At 37.6% G+C, this 22,915-nt stretch overlaps 1 protein-coding gene across 1 annotated transcript in view; it reads right to left on the bottom strand.

Moving 5' to 3' along the window:
* Nucleotides 1-22,915, bottom strand: part of RSF1 (remodeling and spacing factor 1) — a 153,181-nt gene that overhangs the window by 96,155 nt on the left and 34,111 nt on the right. Inside the window, exon 2 of the mRNA XM_005908064.3 lies at nucleotides 9,633-9,724. Within this exon, the coding sequence (XP_005908126.2) occupies nucleotides 9,633-9,724 (92 nt within the window). The remainder of the gene's footprint in view (nucleotides 1-9,632; nucleotides 9,725-22,915) is intronic.

Genomic DNA, 22,915 nt, shown 5'->3' with positions numbered 1-22,915 from the left:
CATGGGGTCGCAAAGAGTCGGACATGACTGAGCGACTGATCTGATCTGATCTGATACCCAGTATTGATACTATTATCAGGTTTCACATAAAATGTCCACTCCTGATGATTTAGAGAAGAAAAAAATATACACAAGTAATCATAGCATTCATTTTTAAAACAACTTAAGGATTTCTTTCTTATTGCCCATAAAGAAAACTTCATTGCTTTTAAGGTTACAAAGTCAGAAAAACCTTGGTTAGTAACTTAGTTTTGTGTTCTTTGCAAGTTATTCATAATCACAGTTCATTCATTCAGCAAATAATGATTAAGCAATGATGTGTCAAGCACTGTACTATGCATGATGTTTATCAAGGGTGAGCAAACTCTTTTTGAAAAGGACATGATAGTAAATACTAGGCTTTGCAGGCCGAGAGGTTAAATCAAGGATCTTTTACTGGCACCTATGTTAAGGAGAGAAAACATTTCGTATATTTTTGGATGAAATTTAAAATACGATAACTATATGTGATATACCAGGTAGTATATCATATGCATTATGTTATGTGTAATATATAATAATTAATGATTATACAATTTTTGTAATTCAGATATACTAATGAGATGCAGAGAATTATTTGGGGGTGGATAATAGCTGACTTAATTGGAATTCAAAATAGTCACTCTTTAAGAAACTGATTGTAAATGTTGTTTGTTAAAAAATATTCTTAATTCACAAACCTTTATGAAAATAGGCAAGGGGCCATAATTTGAGGGCTTTTGATGTATATGAAAGTGAATAAGGCATACAAGGTCTAGTTCTCATGAATTCTGATGAAGGATAGAGATTTTTAAAAAGGCAATTCTACTTATGTAAAATGGGGATATCCATCTATGAACCTACTCCTGCTGAGTTTGCGTTGAGTTCACATACAAAAGGTACTTTCTCCTTCCTTTTTTTATAAAGGACTGTATTTAAGGCCATAAAAATGTGAAGACTAAATAAAGTGGCCTAGACAGCAACCAGCAGAATACAACTTAGATTCCATATAGTCATTACAGTAAAGACATTTCCATGTTGAGCATATCTTCATTTGTCTTTGTGACTCATATAAAGCCATGTATTTTTGCCTTCAGAATTTAAGAAACAACCTACCATGTCAGTAAACATGGTAAGAGTTTTTGTGGTGTGGTAGAAGGAGAAGAGGAGAAGCAGACAACAGAGGATGAGATGGTTGGATGGCATCACCGACTCATTAGACATGCTGCTGCTGCTAAGTCACTTCAGTCATGTCCGACTCTGTGTGACCCCATAGACGGCAGCCCACCAGGCTCCACCATCTCTGGGATTCTCCAGGCAATAACACTGGAGTGGGTTGCCATTTCCTTCTCCAATGCATGAAAGTGAAAAGTGAAAGTGAAGTCGCTCAGTCGTGTCCGACTCTTAGCGACCCCATGGACTGTAGGGTGCCATTGCCTTCTCCATGAGTTTGAGCAAATTCTGGGAGACAGTGGAGGACAGGGAAGCCTGGCATGTTGCAATTCAGGGGGTAGCAAAAAGTCAGACACAACTTAGCAACTGAACAACAACCTTCTATTAACTAAATTACATTAATATTAAGCTTTTATATATCTTAAAAATCAGGTAAGAATATAAGCTTTGATAGTATCTTCAGCATATATCATCTTTAACAACAGTCTTCTTCTTGAAGCCAATGTCAGACATTAGTTTTGAGTCCATTCACACATTATTTCATTAAATTCTCACAATTCTGAAGATGAATGTTAACATTTAATAAGACTGCATTTTCCCCAGATTTACAGATCAATCAGCTTAGATTCAGACAAGTGATAAAAACTTCCTGACATCAATAGTGCTGAGAAACTAAGAAGGGAGCCCAGATTTTCTAACATCAGAACTCTATATAGGGGCTTCCCTGGTGGCTCAGTGGTAAAAGAATCTGCCTGCCAGTGCAGGAGACACGGGTTTGATCCCTGGTCTGGAAGAATTCCATACAACAGAACTATTGAGCCAGCACTTGAGAGCCTAGGAGCCACAACTGCTGAGCCTGCATGCCACAACCACTGAAGCCCATGCACCCTAGAGCTCGTGCTCCACAAAAGAAGCCACCGCAATCAGAAGCCCATGCACCAAAACTCAGTTCAGTTCAGTCGCTCAGTCGTGTCTGACTCTTTGCAACCCCATGGACTGCAGCAAGCCAGGCTTCCCTGTCCATCATCAACTCCCAGGGTTTACTAAAACTCATGTCCATCGTGTCGGTGATGCCATCCAACCATCTCCTCCTCTGTTGTCCCCTTCTCCTCCCACCTTCAATCTTTCCCAGCATCAGGGTCTTTTCCAAAAAGTACCAAAACTAGAGAGAGCTCATATCCTGCAACAAACTCCCAGCACAGTCAAAATAAAAAATATTTTAATTTTTTTAAAAGTTAATGGAATTTATAGTTATTTAAATAAAATAGTAGCAACACTAGCATATCAAAAAAGGATAAGGGAAAATATACATTTATATATGAGTGTGTATGTGTATATAAACTTTACAGGGTAGCAAAAGTCTTAAAAATCAGGAGGAAAAAAGGACAGTAAATATACATATGAAGTTAGCAAATCCCTATAAATATCTAAGTAGAAAAATTAAATTTTTTAATACTAAAGAATGAAGTATGTTCTCCTACATAATGGAATGAAATTAGATATCAAAAACAGGAAACCACTGGGGAAATTCAGAAACGTGGAACAACATACTACTAAATAACCAATAGGTCAAAAAAGAAATCAGAAAGGAAAAGAGACAATACTTAGAAATGAATGAAAGTGAAAAACAATGTGGCAATTTACAGGAAGAGGCTACGCAGGGATTAGATGGAACAGCTGAGGATAAATATATTGGAAAAAAAGGAATACCTCCAACTGATAACCTAAACTTTCACTTTAAGAAAAGACAACTAAACACAAAGCAAGTGCAAGGAAGAAAATAATCAAACAGAAAAACAACAGAGAAATCCTATTAAACCAAAAGCAGGTTCTTAAAAAGATAAAATTTTACAAAGCTCTAACTAGACTGACCAGGAAAAAAGAGAACACTAAATCAGTAAAAAGAGGAAAGAAACGAGGAACATTATTACAGACTTTGCAAAAAGCAGAATTGTAAGCGAATGCTATGAACAGTTGTATGCCAATAAAACAGATAAACCCCTGGAGAAGGGAATGGCTACCCACTCCAGTATTCTGGCCTGGAGAATTCCATGGACAGAAGAGCCTGGTAGGCTACAGTCCCTGCGGTCACAAAGAGTTGGTCACAACTGAGCAACTTCACTTCAAAACAGTTAATCTAATAATATGGACAATTTCCTGGAAAGGCACAAATACTGAACTTGACACAAGAAGAAATACAAATCTGAATAAACCAGTAACAATTAAAGAGACTGGTTTAACAAACGAGCAAAAAAATTTTCAACAAAGAAAAGCCCAAGCCCACATGGCTTCACTGCTACATTCTAATACCTCACAAACATCCATAAAAAAAATGAAAGCAGAGGCAACATTTCTCAATTCAACATTAGATCAGCATTGCCCAGATTTTAAAACCAGACAAAGATACCTCAAGAAAAAGAAAATCGATATCCCTTATGAACACAGGTACAAAAATCTTCAAAAATAAATTCACAAACCAAAGCTGGCAACATATAAAACAGACTGTGGACCATGACCAAGTGGGACTGACTGCAGGATTGCAAGGTTTCAACATATGAAAACTAATCAATGTAACACACTACAGATCAATAAAGGACAAAATTCACATGGTTATCTCAATAGATGCAGAAAAAAACACTTGACAAAATCCAACAGCTTTCATGACAGAAATACTCAACAAACCAGGGGGAAAAAGAGGATTTCCTCAATCTGATAAAGGCCATCAATGAAAATCCCTCGAATAACATACATACATAATGAAAGCTGAAAGACCAAAACCTTTCTCCCAAGGATCAGGAACATGACAAAGATGTCTGCTCCCACCATTTCCACCCAACAGTGTATTAGAAGCTTCAGGAAAGCAATTACACAAGAAAAATAAATAAAGGGCATCCGGACTGAAGAGGAAGTAAATGTTTGCAGATGACATAATCATGTATATAGAAAATCTTAAGAATTTACTACAGAAAAAGCTATTTGAGCTAATAAACGACTTTGGCAAAGTTGCAACATACAAGATCAATATACAATCATTAGTTGTAATTCCACAACACTAGAAATGAGTGATATGAAAATGAAATTAAGAAAATTCCATTTACAATATCATCAAAAATGGCAAAATGCTAAGGAATTAAGTCTAAGACCAGAATTCGAAAACTGCAAAAAAATTTTTTTTAATTTTATTTATTTTTAGACCACGCCACATAGCACATGGGGTCCTAGTTCCCTAACAATGGGCTGGACCTGTACCCCTGCACTGGAAGTGCACAGTGGCCAAGGAAGTGCCCACAAAATACTGTTGAAAGGAATTAAAGACTTACCTATTTTGAAAGACACCTCATTTTCATGGATCAGAGAACTTACTATTATTAAGAAGCCAATACTCCCCAAATTTATCTACAGATTATATACAATCCTATACAAATTCTAACTGGCATTTTTGCAGATGTTGATAAGCTGATCCTCAAACTCGTAAGGAAATGAAAGTGATGAGAATAGCCAAAACAATTTTGTAAAAGATAAACAATTTAAATACTTGCCACAAAGCTATAATAACCAAGATGATATGAGTGTGCTGTGTGCTTAGTCACTCAGTTGTGTTCAACGTTTTGTGACCCCATGGACTGTAGCCGGCCAGGCTCCTCTGTCCATGGGGATTCTCCAGGCAAGAATACTGGAGTGGGTTGCCATGCCCTCCTCCTGGGGATCTTCCCAACCCAGGGTTCGAAGCCAGGTCTCCTGCAATGCAGGCGGATTCTTTACTGTCTGAGCCACCACAGTAACCAAGACTATATGGTACTAGCATAAATAACAACATGAAAGTCAACAGAATGAAGACTTCAGAAATAAATTCTCACACTTATGGTCAACTGACTTTCTACAAGGATGTCAAGGCAATCCAGTGAGGGAAAAAATAATGTTTTTGACAAATCATAACAGAACAAACAGATATCTACGTGCAAAAGAATATAGCTGAACTCCTATCTAAGAGTATATTCAAAAATTAAATGGGTTAGATCTAAATTTAAGAGCTAAAAGTATAAAAGCTCTCAAAATATAGGATTAGATTTTCACGACCCTGTGTCGGGCAATGACTTCTTATATATGACACTGAAGCACTAGCCACAAAGGAAAAAAATTGGAGTTAATCTAAATTAAAACTTCCATGCATCAGAAGACATTACATAGAAACTGAAAAGATAACACACATAATTGGGGAAGATATTTGCAAACCATAAATCTGTTAAGTGTCTAGTATGCAGTATATATTAAAAAAACTCAAAAACAAAGACAGTTAGTTAAAAGACGGACAAGGATATGAACAGACAGTTTTCCAAAGAAGACACACAAGCACATGAGAAAAAGGCTCAACGTTATTTAGACTTTAAGGGAAATGCAAACCAAAACCACAATGAGGTAACACTTCATCTCCAATGGGATGAATAAAATCAATCATTTAATAACAAGTATTGGTAAAGAGGGATGTGGAAAAGATGGAGCCCTTATAGGTTCCTAAGGGAAATGTAAATCATTGGAGCTGTTTTGGAAAAAGTCTGGTAGTTTCTCAAAAAGTTAAAAGAATTACCATATGACCTACCAATTTTACCCTTAGATAAATACTCAAAAAACTGACCACATCTTCCAAAACACTTGTTCACAAATGTTCACAGCAGTAATATTTATAATAGCTGAAAGACAGAAACAAGTCAAATATCATAAACCAATAAATGGATAAAATGTAGTATTATCCACATAATAGACTATTAATCAGGCTCAAAAAGGAACAAAGTTCTGATATATGCTACAACATAGATGAGTCTTAAAAACATTCATTATGCTAAGTGAAAGAAGCCAAACACATAAGCTACAAATTGTAATTCTATTTATATGAAACTTCCAGAATATGCAAATCCAAAGAGTCAGAAAAGAGATCAGTGGTTGCTAAGGACTAGGGAAGGAGGAAGTAACTGCAGATGGGTATGAAGGTTTCTTTTTGGGGCAATGAAGAGGTTCTGTTTTGGATAATGGTGATGGTTGCACAACCTTATGAATATACTAAAAAACACTGAACTGTATACTTTCAAAAGGCAAATTTTATGTGAATATATTTCAATTAAAAAACACTCAGAATCTGTGGCTATAATCATAAAACTTAAGGGTTTTAATATCATCTTGTTCTAATTTTCACATTTTATGAGGAAACTAAGATACAACGGGGGCAAAAACAGATCATCCATGGATCCAAAGTTTGTTAACAGCAGAGCTGAGATTAGTACACAAGATATTTCTAAAAAAAAAAAAAAGATATTTCTACTTCAGTTCTTAGAACGTGTAAAAAAACAAACAAATCTACTTTAACAGACAGATTTAGATACAACTACACTGCTTTAAAATGTCACATTAAAAATGACTATCCTGAAGGGAACCCTCTTACATTGCTGGTGGGAATGCAAACTAGTACAGCCACTATAGAGAACAGTGTGGAGATTCCTTAAAAAACTGCAAATAGAACTGCCATATGACCCAGCAATCCCACTGCTGGGCATACAGACCAAGGAAACCAGAAGTGAAAGAGACACGTGTACCCCAATGTGCATTCCAGCACTGTTTACAATAGCCAGGACATGGAAGCAGCCTGGATGTCCATCAGCAGACGAATGGATAAGAAAGTTGTGGTACATATACACAATGGAATATTACTCAGCTATTAAAAAGAACGCATTTGAGTCAGTTCTAATGAGGTGGATAAAATTGGAGCCTATTATACAGAGTGAAGGAGAAGGCAATGGCACCCCACTCCAGTACTCTTGCCTGGAAAATCCCATGGACGGAGGAGCCTGGAAGGCTGCAGTCCATGGCGTTGCTAGGAGTTGGACACGACTGAGCGACTTCACTTTTGCTTTTCACTTTCATGCATTGGAGAAGGAAATGGCAACCCACTCCAGTATTCTAGCCTGGAGAATCCCAGGGACGGGGGAACCTGGTGGGCTGCCGTCTATGGGGTCGCACAGAGTCAGACATGACTGAAGTGACTTAGCATAGCATAGCATAGCATACAGAGTGAAGTAAGTCAGAAAGAAAAACACCAGTACAGTATATTAACACATATATATGGAATTTAGAAAGATGGTAATGACCCTATATGCAAAACAGCAAAAGAGACAGAGATATAAAGAACAGACTTTTGGACTCTGTGGGAGAAGGCAAGCATGGGATGATTTGAGAGAACAGCATTGAAACACGTGTATTACCATATGAAATAGATGACCAGTCCAAGTTCAATGCATGAAACAGGGCACTCAAAGCCAGTGCAGTGGAACAACCCAGAGGGATGGGATGGGGAGGGTGGTGGGAGGGGGGTTCTGGATGGGGGGGACCCATGTACACCTGTGGCTGATTCGTGTCAATGTATGGCAAAAACCACCACAATATTACAATTAGCCTCCAATTATAATAAACAAATTAATTTTAAAAAATAAAAAACAAAAAAATGACTATCCTGGGCTTCCTTGGTGGCTCAGTAGTAAAGAATTCATCTGCCAAAGCAGGAGACACAGGTTCAATCCCTGGTCCAGAAAGATCCCACATATCATGGAGCAACTAAGTTCACGAGCCACATCCATGAGCCTGTGCTCCAGAGCCCAGAAACTGCAACTACTGAGCCCACGTGCCCCAAGAGCTGAAGCCGGTGGGTCCCAGAACCTGTGCTCAGCAACAAGAGAGGCCACTGCAATGAGAGAGTAGGCCCCGCTTGCTATAACTAGAGAAAAGCCTGAGCAGCAACGAAGACCTACGAAGTGAAAGTTAAAGTTGCTCAGTCGTGTTCAACTCTTTGCGATCCCGTGGACTACACAGTCCATGGAATTCTCCAAGCCAGAATACTGGAGTGGGTAGCCTTTCCCTTCTCCAGGGGATCTTCCCAACCCAGAGATAGAACTCAGGTCTCCTGCACTGCAGGCAGATTCTTTACCAGCTGAGCCACAAGGGAAGCCCAACAAAGACCTAGCATAGACAATAAATAAAATTACTTTTTAAAAGATTACTGTACTGAAATTCCAGCACCTCTTTTTAAGGTCCAGATCTAGATTCTTAATCCTTAATGAATATTTTGTTAAAGGTAAAACAGCAACTTCACTGGCACCTCCCTTCAACCACTGGCATTTTTTAAGACTTTAAATAGTTAAAAATCTGCTCCTTTACTATTCACAGCTTAATACAGTTCAGAGATATAATTAAATATTAGTTAATCAAGGCTTTTAGAAAATCCCACAGCATCAAACTTTTGAAATGCTAAGCCAACTTTTCAGGGTTTCAAACTTGTACAAAAAATATTGATTCATCTCACAGTGGGCTTTTCAAAAGTTAAGACACTCCTACCACTCACTGAGAGTTGAGGGTCTAGTCTTCCTCTCCCTAAATCTGGGAGAACTGTGACTGCTTTAGCCAACAAAGTACAGTGAAAGTGACCTGAGATTCCCAACCCACAGTGTCACTGAGGTGATTAAAATGATTATTGTTTTATGTCACTTAATTTAGAGTGATGTCCAAATTAAGTGACATAAAACAATATGCAGCAAAGATAACTGGAACAGCAAGTGTGATTTTTATAATAAAAAGCAACTCTTGTTTCTTGATGGTTCTTCTTTTCATAGCACTCTACAATCATATGCAAAAGCAGATATGACAACACATGTATACAAAGACAAATTTTCGTGTTTTGTATACAAGATGTATATACAAAAACAAATTTTCTTGTCAAGACAAGAAAATTCCAGTTTTTCAATCCCACCTAAAAATATAATCTTAATATTCTAATATGTTAAGAGTTCAAATACCATACCATCCCCTCCCACACACAAAAAATTGTGTGGATCTCAAAGTTTGGATGTAATTCCAGACAATTTTTCCTGAATGGCCTTGCCATTAATAGGGTTTATCCCAAAGCAACTGTTTTCTGATTACCCAGACTGTTCTCATTTACAATAGGTTTGGTCTAATGATAACTTAGAAGTCTTTCACACTGACCCAAGAGTTTTTGAGTCAGTATTACCTTTTAAGTAAAAGACATTTTAACTTTTAGGTAAAAGACAAATTTTGGCTCTGTCTACACATACTATGTGATCTCAAAGAAAAATGACAACTTTATTGGGCCCTGTCCATACCTCAATTAAGTTGATTAGGATGATTTTAAGGATCAACTGAGAGAAAACATGAAGAGTCCTGAGTGCAGTGTTTGGCACAAAAGATATGTAACACCTCTAAAATCTTTAGGACTCTAGACCAGAGCATAGTTGCTACAAAAGTTACAGTAATCATATGGATTTCTGGTTCATATTTTGCAACTTTTAAAAGAACGTTTTAAAAGAGCACATTATGAAACATAACATCAATTTATGCTAGATAGAATAATATTTCAGAGAAGGTGACTTATAAATGTTTACCTTGATCAAGTATTTTTCCCATCTGTCTGCTGTAACAGATTTGCCAATCTTCCTCATCAACTTCAAATGGAGCTCCACCAATTCTTTAGGTACTTAAAAGGAAGAAAAAATACTGTTAGTCAGCAAAATAAAACATTTCTAATGAGATTATTGAAAAAAAGAACTTTCTCAAAAGATGACTACTTTTTCAAAATAGATGTTGATCTAGTTATCTTTTAGACCTCTGAATCAGAAAAGACTAAACTACGATAAGAAACGACTAAAAACCACTTTGTCAAAGATGGGCAAGAATATTCACGTTTTCTTTCCAAACATCAACAACTGAGAGTGAACTCTACAATTCCCTGGTGGTCCAGTGTCTAAGGCACCACACTTCCACTGCAGCTTGATCCGTGGTTGGGGAACTAAGATCCCACATGCTGCACATAGCCAAAAAAAATAGGGAAAAAAAGGGGGGGGGTGAACTCTAAATGTAGACATTTGGGTGATAATGTATCAACGTAGGGTTCATTCATTTTACCAAATGTACCACGATACTGTGGAATGTGGACAGTGAGAGAGGTTGTATTAATATATTCCTAGGGGAAGAGTGTATATATGACCTCTCTATACTTTATGCTGAATTTCTTTGTGTGAATCTAAAACTGCTCTAAAAAATAAAGTATATTTTTAAAAAATCAAGTAAAAGCAATTAACCATACAGTTAAAATTTCTACTATATGTTTCTCATATTTGGTTTCTTGACTGAGACTGCAAACCAAGACATGGATTCATAGAATTAGAAAAGGATCAATGAATATAAATTCCGATTCATAGATATCTCAGAAATAGAGCCTAATGGTTTTCAAACTATTGCAGAGAACTACCCTTCTAATCTATTCCTTACCTAATGTGCTAAACTCCTCTAGAGCATCCCTATAAATCTTTGCTTGACAAGCTTTAGGGACAGAACTCTTTACTCACAAGAGTTGGACACGACTGAGACTAAAATGAACTGAACTGGAGCTGTCCTGCCACCTCTGGGTATGTCTGTTGGCTTATAGATTGGGGATTAAGGTTTATTTGAATTTAACATTTATTTAACCTTAGAAAATTCTAATTATTAGAAAGTTACCCTTAGACAAAGCAAAACCTCTGCCTACCTACATCTTCCTCCCCCTGGTTCTTGCTCTTATTCTCTGGTTTCAAAGAAAATATTTTCAACTCCTCTTTTAATGGAACCTTCAAATATTTGAAGATAGCTGTACTTCCCTAAAGTTTTCTCTTTCAACTATGTAAACAACCAGAGTTCCTCCAAATATCCTCTGGGCATGAGCCTGATTATGAGGTATAGATTAATTAATTAGACCTGAGGGAAATAAAAGACACATACATTTAGCATTTCCCAAATATGGCTAGTAACCTAGGAGAAATTACATTTATTCTATCTAAAAAGTTTCCATAATCAAATATATTAGGAAAACGCTGTATCAAAAAATATATACTTATTTTTACTATAGAACTTCCTGAAGCCTTTACTGATTATAGTCTTACATACACAGTCCTATATTCCTATCTTGGATATAGTCTGCAGCATTCTCTAATATATTTGATCATGGACTCTTTTTCTGTGAAACACGTAACACCTTGCAGTATACAAGGGCTCTGAAGTACAGGTTGGAAGGTGATTAATTTTTTTTTCAGTTATTCTTTCAGACTCTTTATTCTCCACTAAAGTCACTTCTAATTTGAAATGACCCTGAAGTATAAAAACATTTTCCCATTCAACAAATGTCTGTGAATCCACCTATATTAGTAAGCAAGAAATAGTAGCTACCTTTAATAAACCTACTTAAGGGAATCTTCTCAGAGGGGTTAACAGTGGGTGAGCTGGAGGTAAGGGGAAGAAGCACAGGAGGGATGATTAGAGACAAGTAAACTGACAATCGGCGAAGGCAATGGCACCCCACTCCAGTACTCTTGCCTGGAAAATCCCATGGACAGAGGAGCCTGGTGGGCTACAGTCCATGGGGTCACAAAGAGTAGGACACGACTGAGCGACAACACGTTTAAGACCAGAATGTATGGGATTGAGGGTATAGTGGAGAAAAGAGGGCAAGGACACTGCTTACTGAAGTAACAAGACATAAAAGGCTGAAAAACAAAGTGAGCATGGAACTGGAAGCACCCAAGTAAGGGGCATGATCATGTAGAACCTTATAAGGCCAGGCTCTAAAGTCTACATTTTATTCAAAAGAATGCTCTATAATTTAAAAAGCTCTCAAAAATTGAACTGCAGGAAAACAGATTGCTTTTATTTGCTTATTTGTTTTAGGAGGTGGTATGCAGCTGCTGCTGCTGCTAAGTCGCTTCAGTCGTGTCCAACTCTATTGCTCTTCACAGCATTGGACTTTACTTCCATCACCAGTCACATCCACAACTGGGTGTTGTTTTTGCTTTGGCGCCATCTCTTCATTCTTTCTGCAGTTAATTTCTCCACTGATCTCCAGTAGCATATTGGGCACCTACCAACCTGGGGAGTACTCCTTTCAGTGTCCTTTCTTTTTGCCTTTTCATACTTTCATGGGGTTCTCCAGGCACGAATACTGAAGTGGTTTGCCATTCTCTTCTCCAGCAGACCACTTTTTGTCAGAACTCTCCACCATCATCTGTCCGTCTTGGGTGGCCCTACACAGCATAGCTCACAGTTTCATTAAGTTAGACAAGTCTGTGGTCCATGTGATCAGATTGGTTGGTTTTCTGTGATTGTGGTTTCTACTTGCTTAGCAACTTTCAAATATGCTGTACAGCATTATTAACTGTAGTCACTATGCTGTATACTACCTTCCCATAACATACTTACTTTGTAACTGTTAAGTTTGTAACTTTTGACTGTCTTCATTCACTGTACACTTTTGGGGGATACTCAGTATTCAAAACATTATCATTTTATCCTTACAGCACATGTCAATTCACACCAGCCACATTTCAAGTGCTCAGGAGCCACACACAACTAGTGCTACTGCACTGGATCACACAGAGCAAGCATACTGAAAATTAAAATTTATAAATTGTAATTTATAATATATAAAATTTATAATTATAAAACCCCATAATTTACTAACAATCTACTTATTTTTTGTGTGGTGATACAGCTGACATATAACATTATATTTAGTTTCAGGTATATAACATTAAGACTTGATATTAAAAATTACTGCAAAATGATCATCACAATAAGTCTATCTAACATCCAATTTACTTATACATTTTGTTGCAAACATAACTGATAGGCTAATAACCTAATGGACACCTGCAGCTCTTAATATCTTGTCTGCTGATAAGAAACAGACAAGAATTCCAACAGAAAAATTAACCAGTATAATAGATAAGTTGAAAATATTACAATTCCCATACTTCACATTCTCTTAAACAGTGCTGTCAATACCTGAACTTTCCAGAACAGTAGTCATTAGCTGCATGTGCCTATTTAGTACTTGATATGTGGTTAATAAAACTAAGGAACTTAATTTTAGTGATTTTTAAATTAATTTAAATAGCCACATGAGGCAAGTGACTAGAGTTTGGTACAGCCATAAATTATCAATCATATTTTTTTAAACATATGATCATTATCTTAACATACACTCTGACAATCTGTAAATTCACTTATTTATCACCTGGAATACTTCTTAATAACTTAATTTTGGGAACATTAGGAATTATTAACTTCTAAGAATTATCTATTAACCAGATTCAAGTCATTCTGAAAACTACAAATTTTGTCCCAATTGAACTAATTCTCCGCCTTTTCACATGATAGATTTGATACATAACCTTTAATGGACCCGTTTCTTTCACAAGGCCGCAGGAAGGTGAAAGATTCTGAAGCAAAAGAAAAGGTCAGGCAATGTGTGAATTCATGGAGGGTCTGCCAAAATGATGCAGGTATGGAAGCAGCAGTAAGTGGCAGAATCCCAGAACATATTACTGATCCACTCCCCAAAGACATGCTATAGCTGACATTTTTCTAAGCACCTTTCCAGCACCAAGCCTTACGAATGCTGCTGCTTCTGTATTTCTAGTTTTATTATTTACAATTCTGGTTTTTTAATGATAGAAATTTACAGCTGTTCTTAATAACTAAATGACATAATTCTTCTCATTTCTCAATGAAGTCTTTCACTTAAACATCCTCCATGCTTATAAACAGAGACACACTTGGAGTCACGAAACACTAGATTTTATGTAGGCCACCGATAAAAGGACATTGATTTCAGATACAGGGATTTAAGTATAAGCTTACAAAAAGCTCTTACTTAATGCCAGGTTCTATAAACTCTGGTGGGGGAGCACAGTTTTAGACATAATGACACTGGTCCCACAGTCCACTTGATCCTTGAAATAACTGTTTTTATATACCAACCTCCAAAGTTTATTTAATCAACCATCCTAAAGTTTTCTGAAGTTTAAAAAGAAAAAAAACTAACGGCTCAAGACTCTGAACTGTAACTCAGGTCACTATCTGAAAAGCTATAGTTTAGAGATGCAAGATGCCAGATTCCAGGTAATATAAATCACTAAGCGATTACCATAATGGGAAAAAAAATCCAAGAATAGTTGTTACGTAGGCAGACAAACCAAGGGGTATCTAATGCTCCATTTACGTTTTGGGTTTCATTGAGAATCATACCACTGATTCAATATAGACAGAGACATACACGAAACATGGCTCAGATTATTCCAGAATAAAAACTGTGAAAACATCTCTGCTACAAAGTAGTCACTCAGTCAGTTCAGTCGCTCAGTCGTGTCCGACTCTTTGCAACCCCGTGGACTGCAGCACATCAGGCTTCCCTGACCATCACCAACTCCTGGAGCTTACTCAAACTCATGTCCATGGAGTCGGTGACGACAAAGTAGTCAGTGTACCTACTACTACAAACATCAGCATGGCTGGAGGTCTGATAACCAGCATTCAGCATTTCTTCCTAAAGAAGGTAGATGTTCATGGAGAGGAAAGGCCTCTAGGTAAGATGAAGTGAGCCACCCTCACATCAGGCCATCTTTAAAGGGTTACTCTTTCCTTATATACACTTAACAAACAGCATCCTTGCCGAGGGAGTCTAAGGTACTTAAGGCAATGGCTTCCAATAACATATGCCTCCAACTCTCTCATCAGATAATACTATTTCCCTTTTCTCTCTAATCAATTAAATAATCACAGGAGGAAGGAGGGGATAGGTAGGGAAGAAAGGCGAGAAAGACTCAAAACAAATTTTAAGAGAAACGGTGATATCAAAGTATTTAAGAAGGAGGAGGGGTTTTCCTTCAATATTTTTTCTTGCAATCTAATAAAAATTTGAAAGACTAATACACCCTTCACCTAAATGCACTAACTGCCAACATTTTAGGAAAACATTTTTACATAGGATAAAACTATCAGTGAAAAGCTGTCTAATTAAGGAAATACCATAAAGAAGCAGCCAATTAAGCCAAGGAAGGGAAGATCACGCCAGGCACATGGAAATGCCTGTAGAGAAGTTCTGTGGCAACTAAAGCCATGCAGTGTGGTAGGAAAGAGAAAACGGTGCACAACGTCACTGAAGAAGTAAGCAAAGGTCATTATCTCAAAAAGCCTTGGGAGCCATGTAGAGTTTTGATTTTGAGTGTAATGAGACATCAAGGGAGGGATTTAGGAAAGCTTTCTCATCTAAGTTTTCTGGCTTTTTAAATATTTATTTATTTGGCTCCACCAGGTCTTAGTTGCAAGTGGGATCTAGCTCCCTGACCAAGGATTGATCCTAGGCCCCCTGCATTGGGAGTCTTAGGCACTGAACCATGAGGCAACTCCCCTGACGTAAGTTTTTAAAAGATTCTTCTATGTCTAGGATCTGCTTCATAATAAGCAACAGAGGACAGAGATATAGATGACACAAAATTACAAAATTTCACTGAACCTTGGTGATGAGCATGTGAAACTTCATTATACAACCTTTCAATTTTGTGTAAGTTTTATATTTTATATTTAAAAAAATACAGGGGCTATGGAGATTATTTTGATTGTTCTGAGGAATGAAACAGAGCTGGGGGGGTGAGGAGAAGGGGGATACTACTAATTAGGAAGCTAGTGCCATACTCCAGGCAAGAGATAATGATGGCAGGACCACCTTGGTGGTCCAATGGTTAAGACTCCATGCTCCCAATGCAGGGGACCTGGGTTTGATCCCGGGTCAGGGAACTAAATACCACATGCCACAAATAAGATCAAAGATCCTGTGTGCTGCAACCGTCACATACAAACAAACAAAAAAGACAATGACGGCATGGGCTAAGGTGGTATCAGACAAGATGTAGACAAGTACCATCAAGGAAAATTGCAAAATCTATAAAATTTCAAAATTTCTAACAAGCACCCTCACCAATCTTAATCTGAGAAAGTGACTATTATTCATCTGTCTTTTATGTAATTCCTATTGATTTGTTCATTTTTAAAAGCAGAAACCACAACTTTTTGTTTGATTGGTCACAATTTAGAAAGGCAACATATACATATAGACATTTAGTAATAAAGTCAAATAAATTTATGTGTACCACCATGTCTTATTTCTGATATTCTTCAACATTTCAAATGTTCAGAAGAAAGAGTTGTTTAGTTGTGTCCGTTTCTTTGTGACCCCATGGACTCCACCAGGCTCCTCTGTTCATGTGATTCTCCAGACAGGAATACTGGAGTGGGTTGCCATTCTCTTCTCTAGAGGATCTTCCCAACCCAGGGATCGAATCCAGGTCTCCCACATTGTGGGCAAATTCTTTACTGTCTGAGCCACCAGGGAAGTTCACACCATACTTAAAAGCCTGCACTTAATACACCACTAAGTACTCTTTAAAACTGTGCTACATGTATATAATGAAAAGCACTAGAAAGAGTCAAGAGGTGCAAACCTCAATTTTTTTATCCATAAATAGAGTTGTACCAGGTGAACTAAAGACTTCCAGCTCTAATATTCAATGTCCAAATCTAAGTACTGCAGCCTTAGAATAACACAGCAGTAATCATAGGATTTAGCATTTTTGAACTGAAAGTACACTCTCTGATAAACCAGAAAACTTAACAACTAAGATGTGATGGTAACTGCCCAAGATCAAAGAGAGCAGAAGGAAGATCCCAGACCTCTGACCTTCCAATCCAAGCCTCACTGTAACATTTCTTAAAGATCCAAGTAGTATCAAATGGATGGAAGAATGGTTCAGAAGACCTAAGTTATGAATCAAGCACCTTTTTGCACAGCTCAGTATCTGGGTTCTTATCTTGGGTTGCTCCTGACTATGCACTCTGAGGCATTACACATTTCTAAAATGTAATTCAGCTAAAAGGTTGCTGTGACAACAGAAAGACTATTACTACTCCTTCCTATCCACTCTTCCGTTTTTCAACAGAACTGTGAACTTCCAGATGTTCAAGCTGGTTTTAGAAAAAGCAGAGGAACCAGAGATCAAATTGCCAACATCCGCTGGATCATGGAAAAAGCAAGAGAGTTCCAGAAAAATATCTATTTCTGCTTTATTGACTATGCCAAAACCTTTGACTGTGTGGATCACAATAAACTGTGGAGAATTCTGAAAGAGATGGGAATACCAGACCACCTGATCTGCTTCTTGAGAAGCCTGTATGCAGGTCAGGAAGCAACAGTTAGAACTGGACATGGAACAACAGACTGGTTCCAAATAGGAAAGGAATATGTCATGGCTGTATACTGTCACCCTGCTCATTTAACTTATATGCAGAATACATCATGAGAAATGCTGGACTGGAAGAAGCACAAGCTGGAATCAAGATTGCCGGGAGAAATATCAATAACCTCAGATATGCAGATGACACCACCCTCATGACAGAAAGTGAAGAACTAAAGAGCCTCTTGATGAAAGTGAAAGAGGAGAGTGAAAAGGTTGACTTAAAGCTCAACATTCAGAAAACTAAAATCATGGCATCCAGTCCCATCACTTTATGGCAAATAGATGGGGAAACAGTGGAAACAGTGTCAGACTTTATTTTGGGGGGCTCCAAAAATCACTGCAAATGGTGACTGCAGCCATGAAATTAAAAGACGTTTACTCCTTGGAAGGAAAGTTATGACCAACCTAGACAGCATATTAAAAAGCAGAGACATTACTTTGCTGACAAAGGTCTGTTTAGTCAAGGCTATGGTTTTTCCAGTTGTGATGTATGGATGTGAAAGTTGGACTCTAAAGAAAGCTAAGTGCCGAAGAATTGATACTTTTGAACTGTGGTGTTGGAGAAGACTCTTGAGAGTCCCTTGGACTACAAGGAGATCCAACCAGTCCCTTCTAAAGGAGATCAGTTCTAGGTGTTCATTGGAAGGACTGATGTGGAAGCTGAAACTCCAATACTGTGGCCACCTTATGAGAAGAGCTGACTCATCTGAAAAGACCCTGATGCTGGGAAAGATTGAGGGCAGGAGGAGAAGGGGACGACAGAGGATGAGATGGTTGGATGGCATCACCGACTCAATGGACATGAGTTTGGGTAGACTCCAGGAGTTGGTGATGGACAGGGAGGCCTGGCATGCTGCAGTTCATGGGGTCACAAAGAGTTGGACACTGAGCAACTGAACTGAACTGACTGAGATATAATTTATATACCATACAGTTCATCCTTTTAAAGTGCACAAAAATCAATGGGTCTTGGGGTGTTACACGATCGATGTTTAAAACAAACAACATAAAATTATTATCTTAACCATTTTAAGTGTGCATTTCAGTGCCATTAATTACATTCACAATGTTGTGCATCCAAGACTGCTGTTGCTACTTTCCTATCCATTTTTACAGTTAAAACTTTTGAGGACTTTCCATGGTGGTGCAGTGGATAGGAATCCACCTGCCAATGCAAGGGACATGAGTTCAATCCCTGGTCCAGGAAGATTCCACATGCCACAGAACAACTAAGCCCATGTGCTGCAACTACTGAACCCAACACACTAGAGCCTGTGCTCCACAACAAAAGAAGCCACTGCAATCAGAAGCCCATGTACTGCAATGAAGAGTAGCCCCAGCTCACTGTAACTACAGAAAGCCTCAGAAAAGCAAGGAGGACACAGGGCTGCCAAAAACAAATGAGTAAGAATTTATTTAAAACAAACAAAAACTTTTGAAACAATCACTTCACTTCCAAATTGCTTTCTGGAAAATTTACAATTATAAAAAGCAAAGTTCACTACAGTTTATATTCTCAATGGGAGCAATACTGCAACCAAGGAGGCAAAAACTGGTCCTGGAGGAGGGTAAAAAATCTCAGATAATGGTTTACGGTTCTCCACAACTTAACCCTATGAGACAAAATCTTACTCCTTAGCATTTAATTTCTCTTGCTAGGGAGAAATTAATTTTAAACTTTTCTCTTTAGAAATGTGATCATGGGAAAAAAGGTTGAGAAACACTGTGCTTTAGAATTCAAAAGCAAGCATTGTTACTCAAAATGAAAACACCACCTTCAGACAATGCTCAACCTGCAAAATAGGTAGTATCCACTGAAACCAAAGCCAAATTATAAACTGCTTTGCTAACCCACAAGATCTGATTTCATCTATAATGTTAAACAAAATAATGGGGAAAATTACATTACAGTTTTAATATTTATTATAAATAAAGCAAAAAAATCAAGCACACTAGCTAAAAAATTATTTTCATTTATCCCAAATTTTGATAATTCAGAGAGACTAAAAACTAAGCATAAACAGGAAAAGAATAGAAAGAAAATAAAGGCAGACTTTTTGATATCATATAGTCTTTATTTATTTAACTAAAAAATACCTATACAGTGATTTCCTAACACTAGATCTCTACAGAATACCAAATTTCTATCCACATCATGTATGTTTCATAGAATTTAAAAACTTAAATGCACACTAAAAGATGCCTTTATGATTCAATACCATGGTTTTAGGTGTTAGGAAATCAGTTTGATGTTTCTTTTAAAGACAGTTCTGCAGATACGAACTTAAAAGAATTCTGTTCCATTATGAAATTTATGTTATCTTCATTCCTACCTAACAAGTGATCAATTTATACTTTCTTTCAATCAACATTCATTCGACAAGCAGAAGTAACTATATAAGTAACATACTATGTCATCTTACAGATCTATGTCATCTTGGCAGAAAGCATAACAAAATGAATTCACTGTAACTTCTACAATAATCTCAATAAATGAGAAGATGTATATGAAAACTTTATAAGCCATAAAGCAATATACAAACCAAAGTTACTGTTATTCACCACCAGATGGTGATCATGTCTTATTTAAAGCAAATGCTGACACCTTATTTGGGGGCCAGCCAGCTGACTACTAAAAATTATTTATAACTAAACCAGGTTGTCTAAATAAAATGCTGGTGATTTAAGTATGTTCCACTGAAACATCAGCAAAACACAACCCATAAAAAACAGGTTCTGCCTAAAGATTTCTAAAGGCACTGATCCGTTCTTATTAACATTTGATAGTTACAATTGGAAAAAGACAACAGGGCATGTTTTCTGACAGTCTTACATGGGTTATTTAACCATTCAGACAATCCTGATTCACCCCAATGTGTTATTTTAAAGCAAATTCCAGGTATGATTTCATCCACAAATATCTCACCGTATATCTCTAAGGGATAAGGACTATTTTCTTACCACTTAAAACATGGAAATTCTGTGACATTAAAGAATAGTTTTTTTTAATCTTTAAAAAAATCTTCAATTAACCAAGAAATAAAATTGTATTTTATTGTTACCTCTGTAGCAGATGCTGGCAGCACCTCACCTTGAACCCCTCACCACTTACATGATTCCAGGACAGGCCAACCTGCAAGCTTGTACAAGTCTTCACATGAGGATTTCTCTCTGACTACAGGGCGGGGAGGTTAAGTGTTCTTGAGAGCATCTCTAAACAAGTAACTGGCAGAAGCTCCTTAACTCCTCTGCTGGGATCAATCTGAGATATGATCTTTTATCTCAACAGAAAAATTTCGTCCCAGTTGCCGATAAAGTAAGTTACTTAAAAACACATTCCATATTGGCTTTTTTCCCCCTTTCCCAGGATCACTCCACTACTCTTCCCCACTGATGCTTCCTGGCATCAATTTCCAAATAAACTACATGCACTCACATTTTTGTCTGCTGCCAGGGAATCCAACACAAGACAACCTCTTAATTTCGAATGAAAACTATGGACATCCTAAAAAATGTAAACACAAAAATCTATGTAAATATGTTCAGAGTTTAGAAACAACCCAAAAGACATACAAATATCTCAGTTTAAAGAATCCTTCCTTCCTACAGGTTCAGGATAGCTGACATATTAAACGTTTTTGAAAGTGTTCCACTGAGACTGTTCACCTATGTTGAAAAACTAACATCCTCACCTCTTACTCTTCACTGCTGGTGTAGAATTATCATTATCTCAGTATTTAGTTCTTATGTGCACAAAATCTAATCTAACTGAATGAAAGTACAACAGCTGTTGACTTGATTTCTACACTTTAAAAAGAAAAAAAAAGGGAGGGAGGAGGGAGGGGGGTTCAGGATGGGGAACACATGTATACCTGTGGCGGATTCATGTTGATGTATGGCAAAACCAATAAAATACTGTAAAGTAATTAACCTCCAATTAAAATAAATACATTCACATTAAAAAATATATAAATAAAAAGAAAAAAAAGAGTTCCTAGAGTGAATGCTTTACTAAGACTGAGTCCCTTATAGTTACAGTTACAGTGGAGTTGCTTAGTGGTGTCTGACTCTTTGCCATCCCATGGACTGCAACACGCAGGCTTTTCTGTAGATCACCAACTCCCGGAGCTTGATCAAACTCATGTCCATCGAGTTGGTGATGCCATCCAATCACGTCATCCTCTGTCATCCCCTTTTCCTCCTGCCTTCAATCCTGCCCAGCCTCAGGGTCTTTTCCAGTGAGTCAGTTCTACACATCAGGTGGCCAAAGATTTGGAGCTTCAGCTTCAGCATCAGTTGTTCCAAAGAGTATACAAGACTGATTTCCTTTATGATTGACTGGTTTGATCTCATTGCAGTCCAAGGGACACTCAAGAGTCTTCTCCAACACCACAGTTCAAAAGTATCAATTCTTCGGCCATTAGCCTTCTTTATGGTCCAACCCTCACATCCATACATGACTACTGGAAAAACTATAGCTTTGACTAGATGGACCCTTGTCAGCAAAGTCATGTCTCTGCTTTTTAATATGCTGTCTAGGTTGGTCATAACTTTCCTTCCAAGGAATAAGCGTCTTTTAATTTCATGGCTGCAGTCACCATCTGCAGTGATTCTGGAGCCCAAAAAAATAAAGTCTGACACTGTTTCCATTGTTTCACCATCTATTTGCCATGAAGTGATGGGACTGTTTCTTGATCTTAGTTTCTTGAATGCTGAGCTTTAAGCCAACTTTTCACTCTATTTCACTTTCATCAAGAGGCTCTTTAGTTCTTCTTCACTTTCTGCCGTAAGGGTGGTGTCATCTGCATATCTGAGGTTATTTATATTTCTCCCAGCAATCTTGATACCAGCTTGTACTTCACCCAGCCCAGCATTTCTCATGATGTACTCTGCATATAAGTTAAATAAACAGGGCGACAATATACAGCCTTGTGGTACTCCTTTACCAATTTGGAACCAGTCCATTGTTCCATGTCCGGTTCTAACTATGGCTTCTTGACCTGCATACAGATTTCTCAGGAGGCAGGTCAAGTGGTCAGGTATTCCCATCTCTTTCAGAATTTTCCACAGTTTGTTGTGATCCACACAGTCAAGGGCTTTGGCATACTCAATAAAGCAGAAATAGATGTTTTTCTGGAATTCTCTTGCTTTTTCTATGATCCAAAGGATGTTGGCAATTTGATCTCTGGTTCCTCTGCCTTTTCTAAATCCACCTTGACCAGCTGGAAATTCTCAGTTCACATACTGTTGAAGCCTCACCTGAAGAATTTTGAGCATTACTTTGGTAGCGTGTGAGATGAGTGCAATTGTCTGGGAGTCTGAACATTCTTTGGCATTGCCTTTCTTTGGGATTGGAATGAGAACTGATCTTTTCCAGTCTTGTGGCCACTGCTGAGTTTTCCAAATTTGCAGGCATACTGAGTGCAACACTTTCACAGCATCATCTTTCAGGATTTGAAAGAGCTCAGCTGGAATTCCATCACCTCCACCAGCTTTCTAAGGCCTACTCGACTTCATATTCCAGGATGTCTGGCTCAAGGTGAGTGATCACACCATCATGGATATCT

Source organism: Bos mutus, chromosome 29, assembly GCF_027580195.1.
Source record: "Bos mutus isolate GX-2022 chromosome 29, NWIPB_WYAK_1.1, whole genome shotgun sequence".
Lineage (NCBI taxonomy): Eukaryota > Metazoa > Chordata > Mammalia > Artiodactyla > Bovidae > Bos > Bos mutus.
Note: the sequence above shows the minus strand (reverse complement) of the source record. Positions and strands in the feature narration are given on the sequence as shown.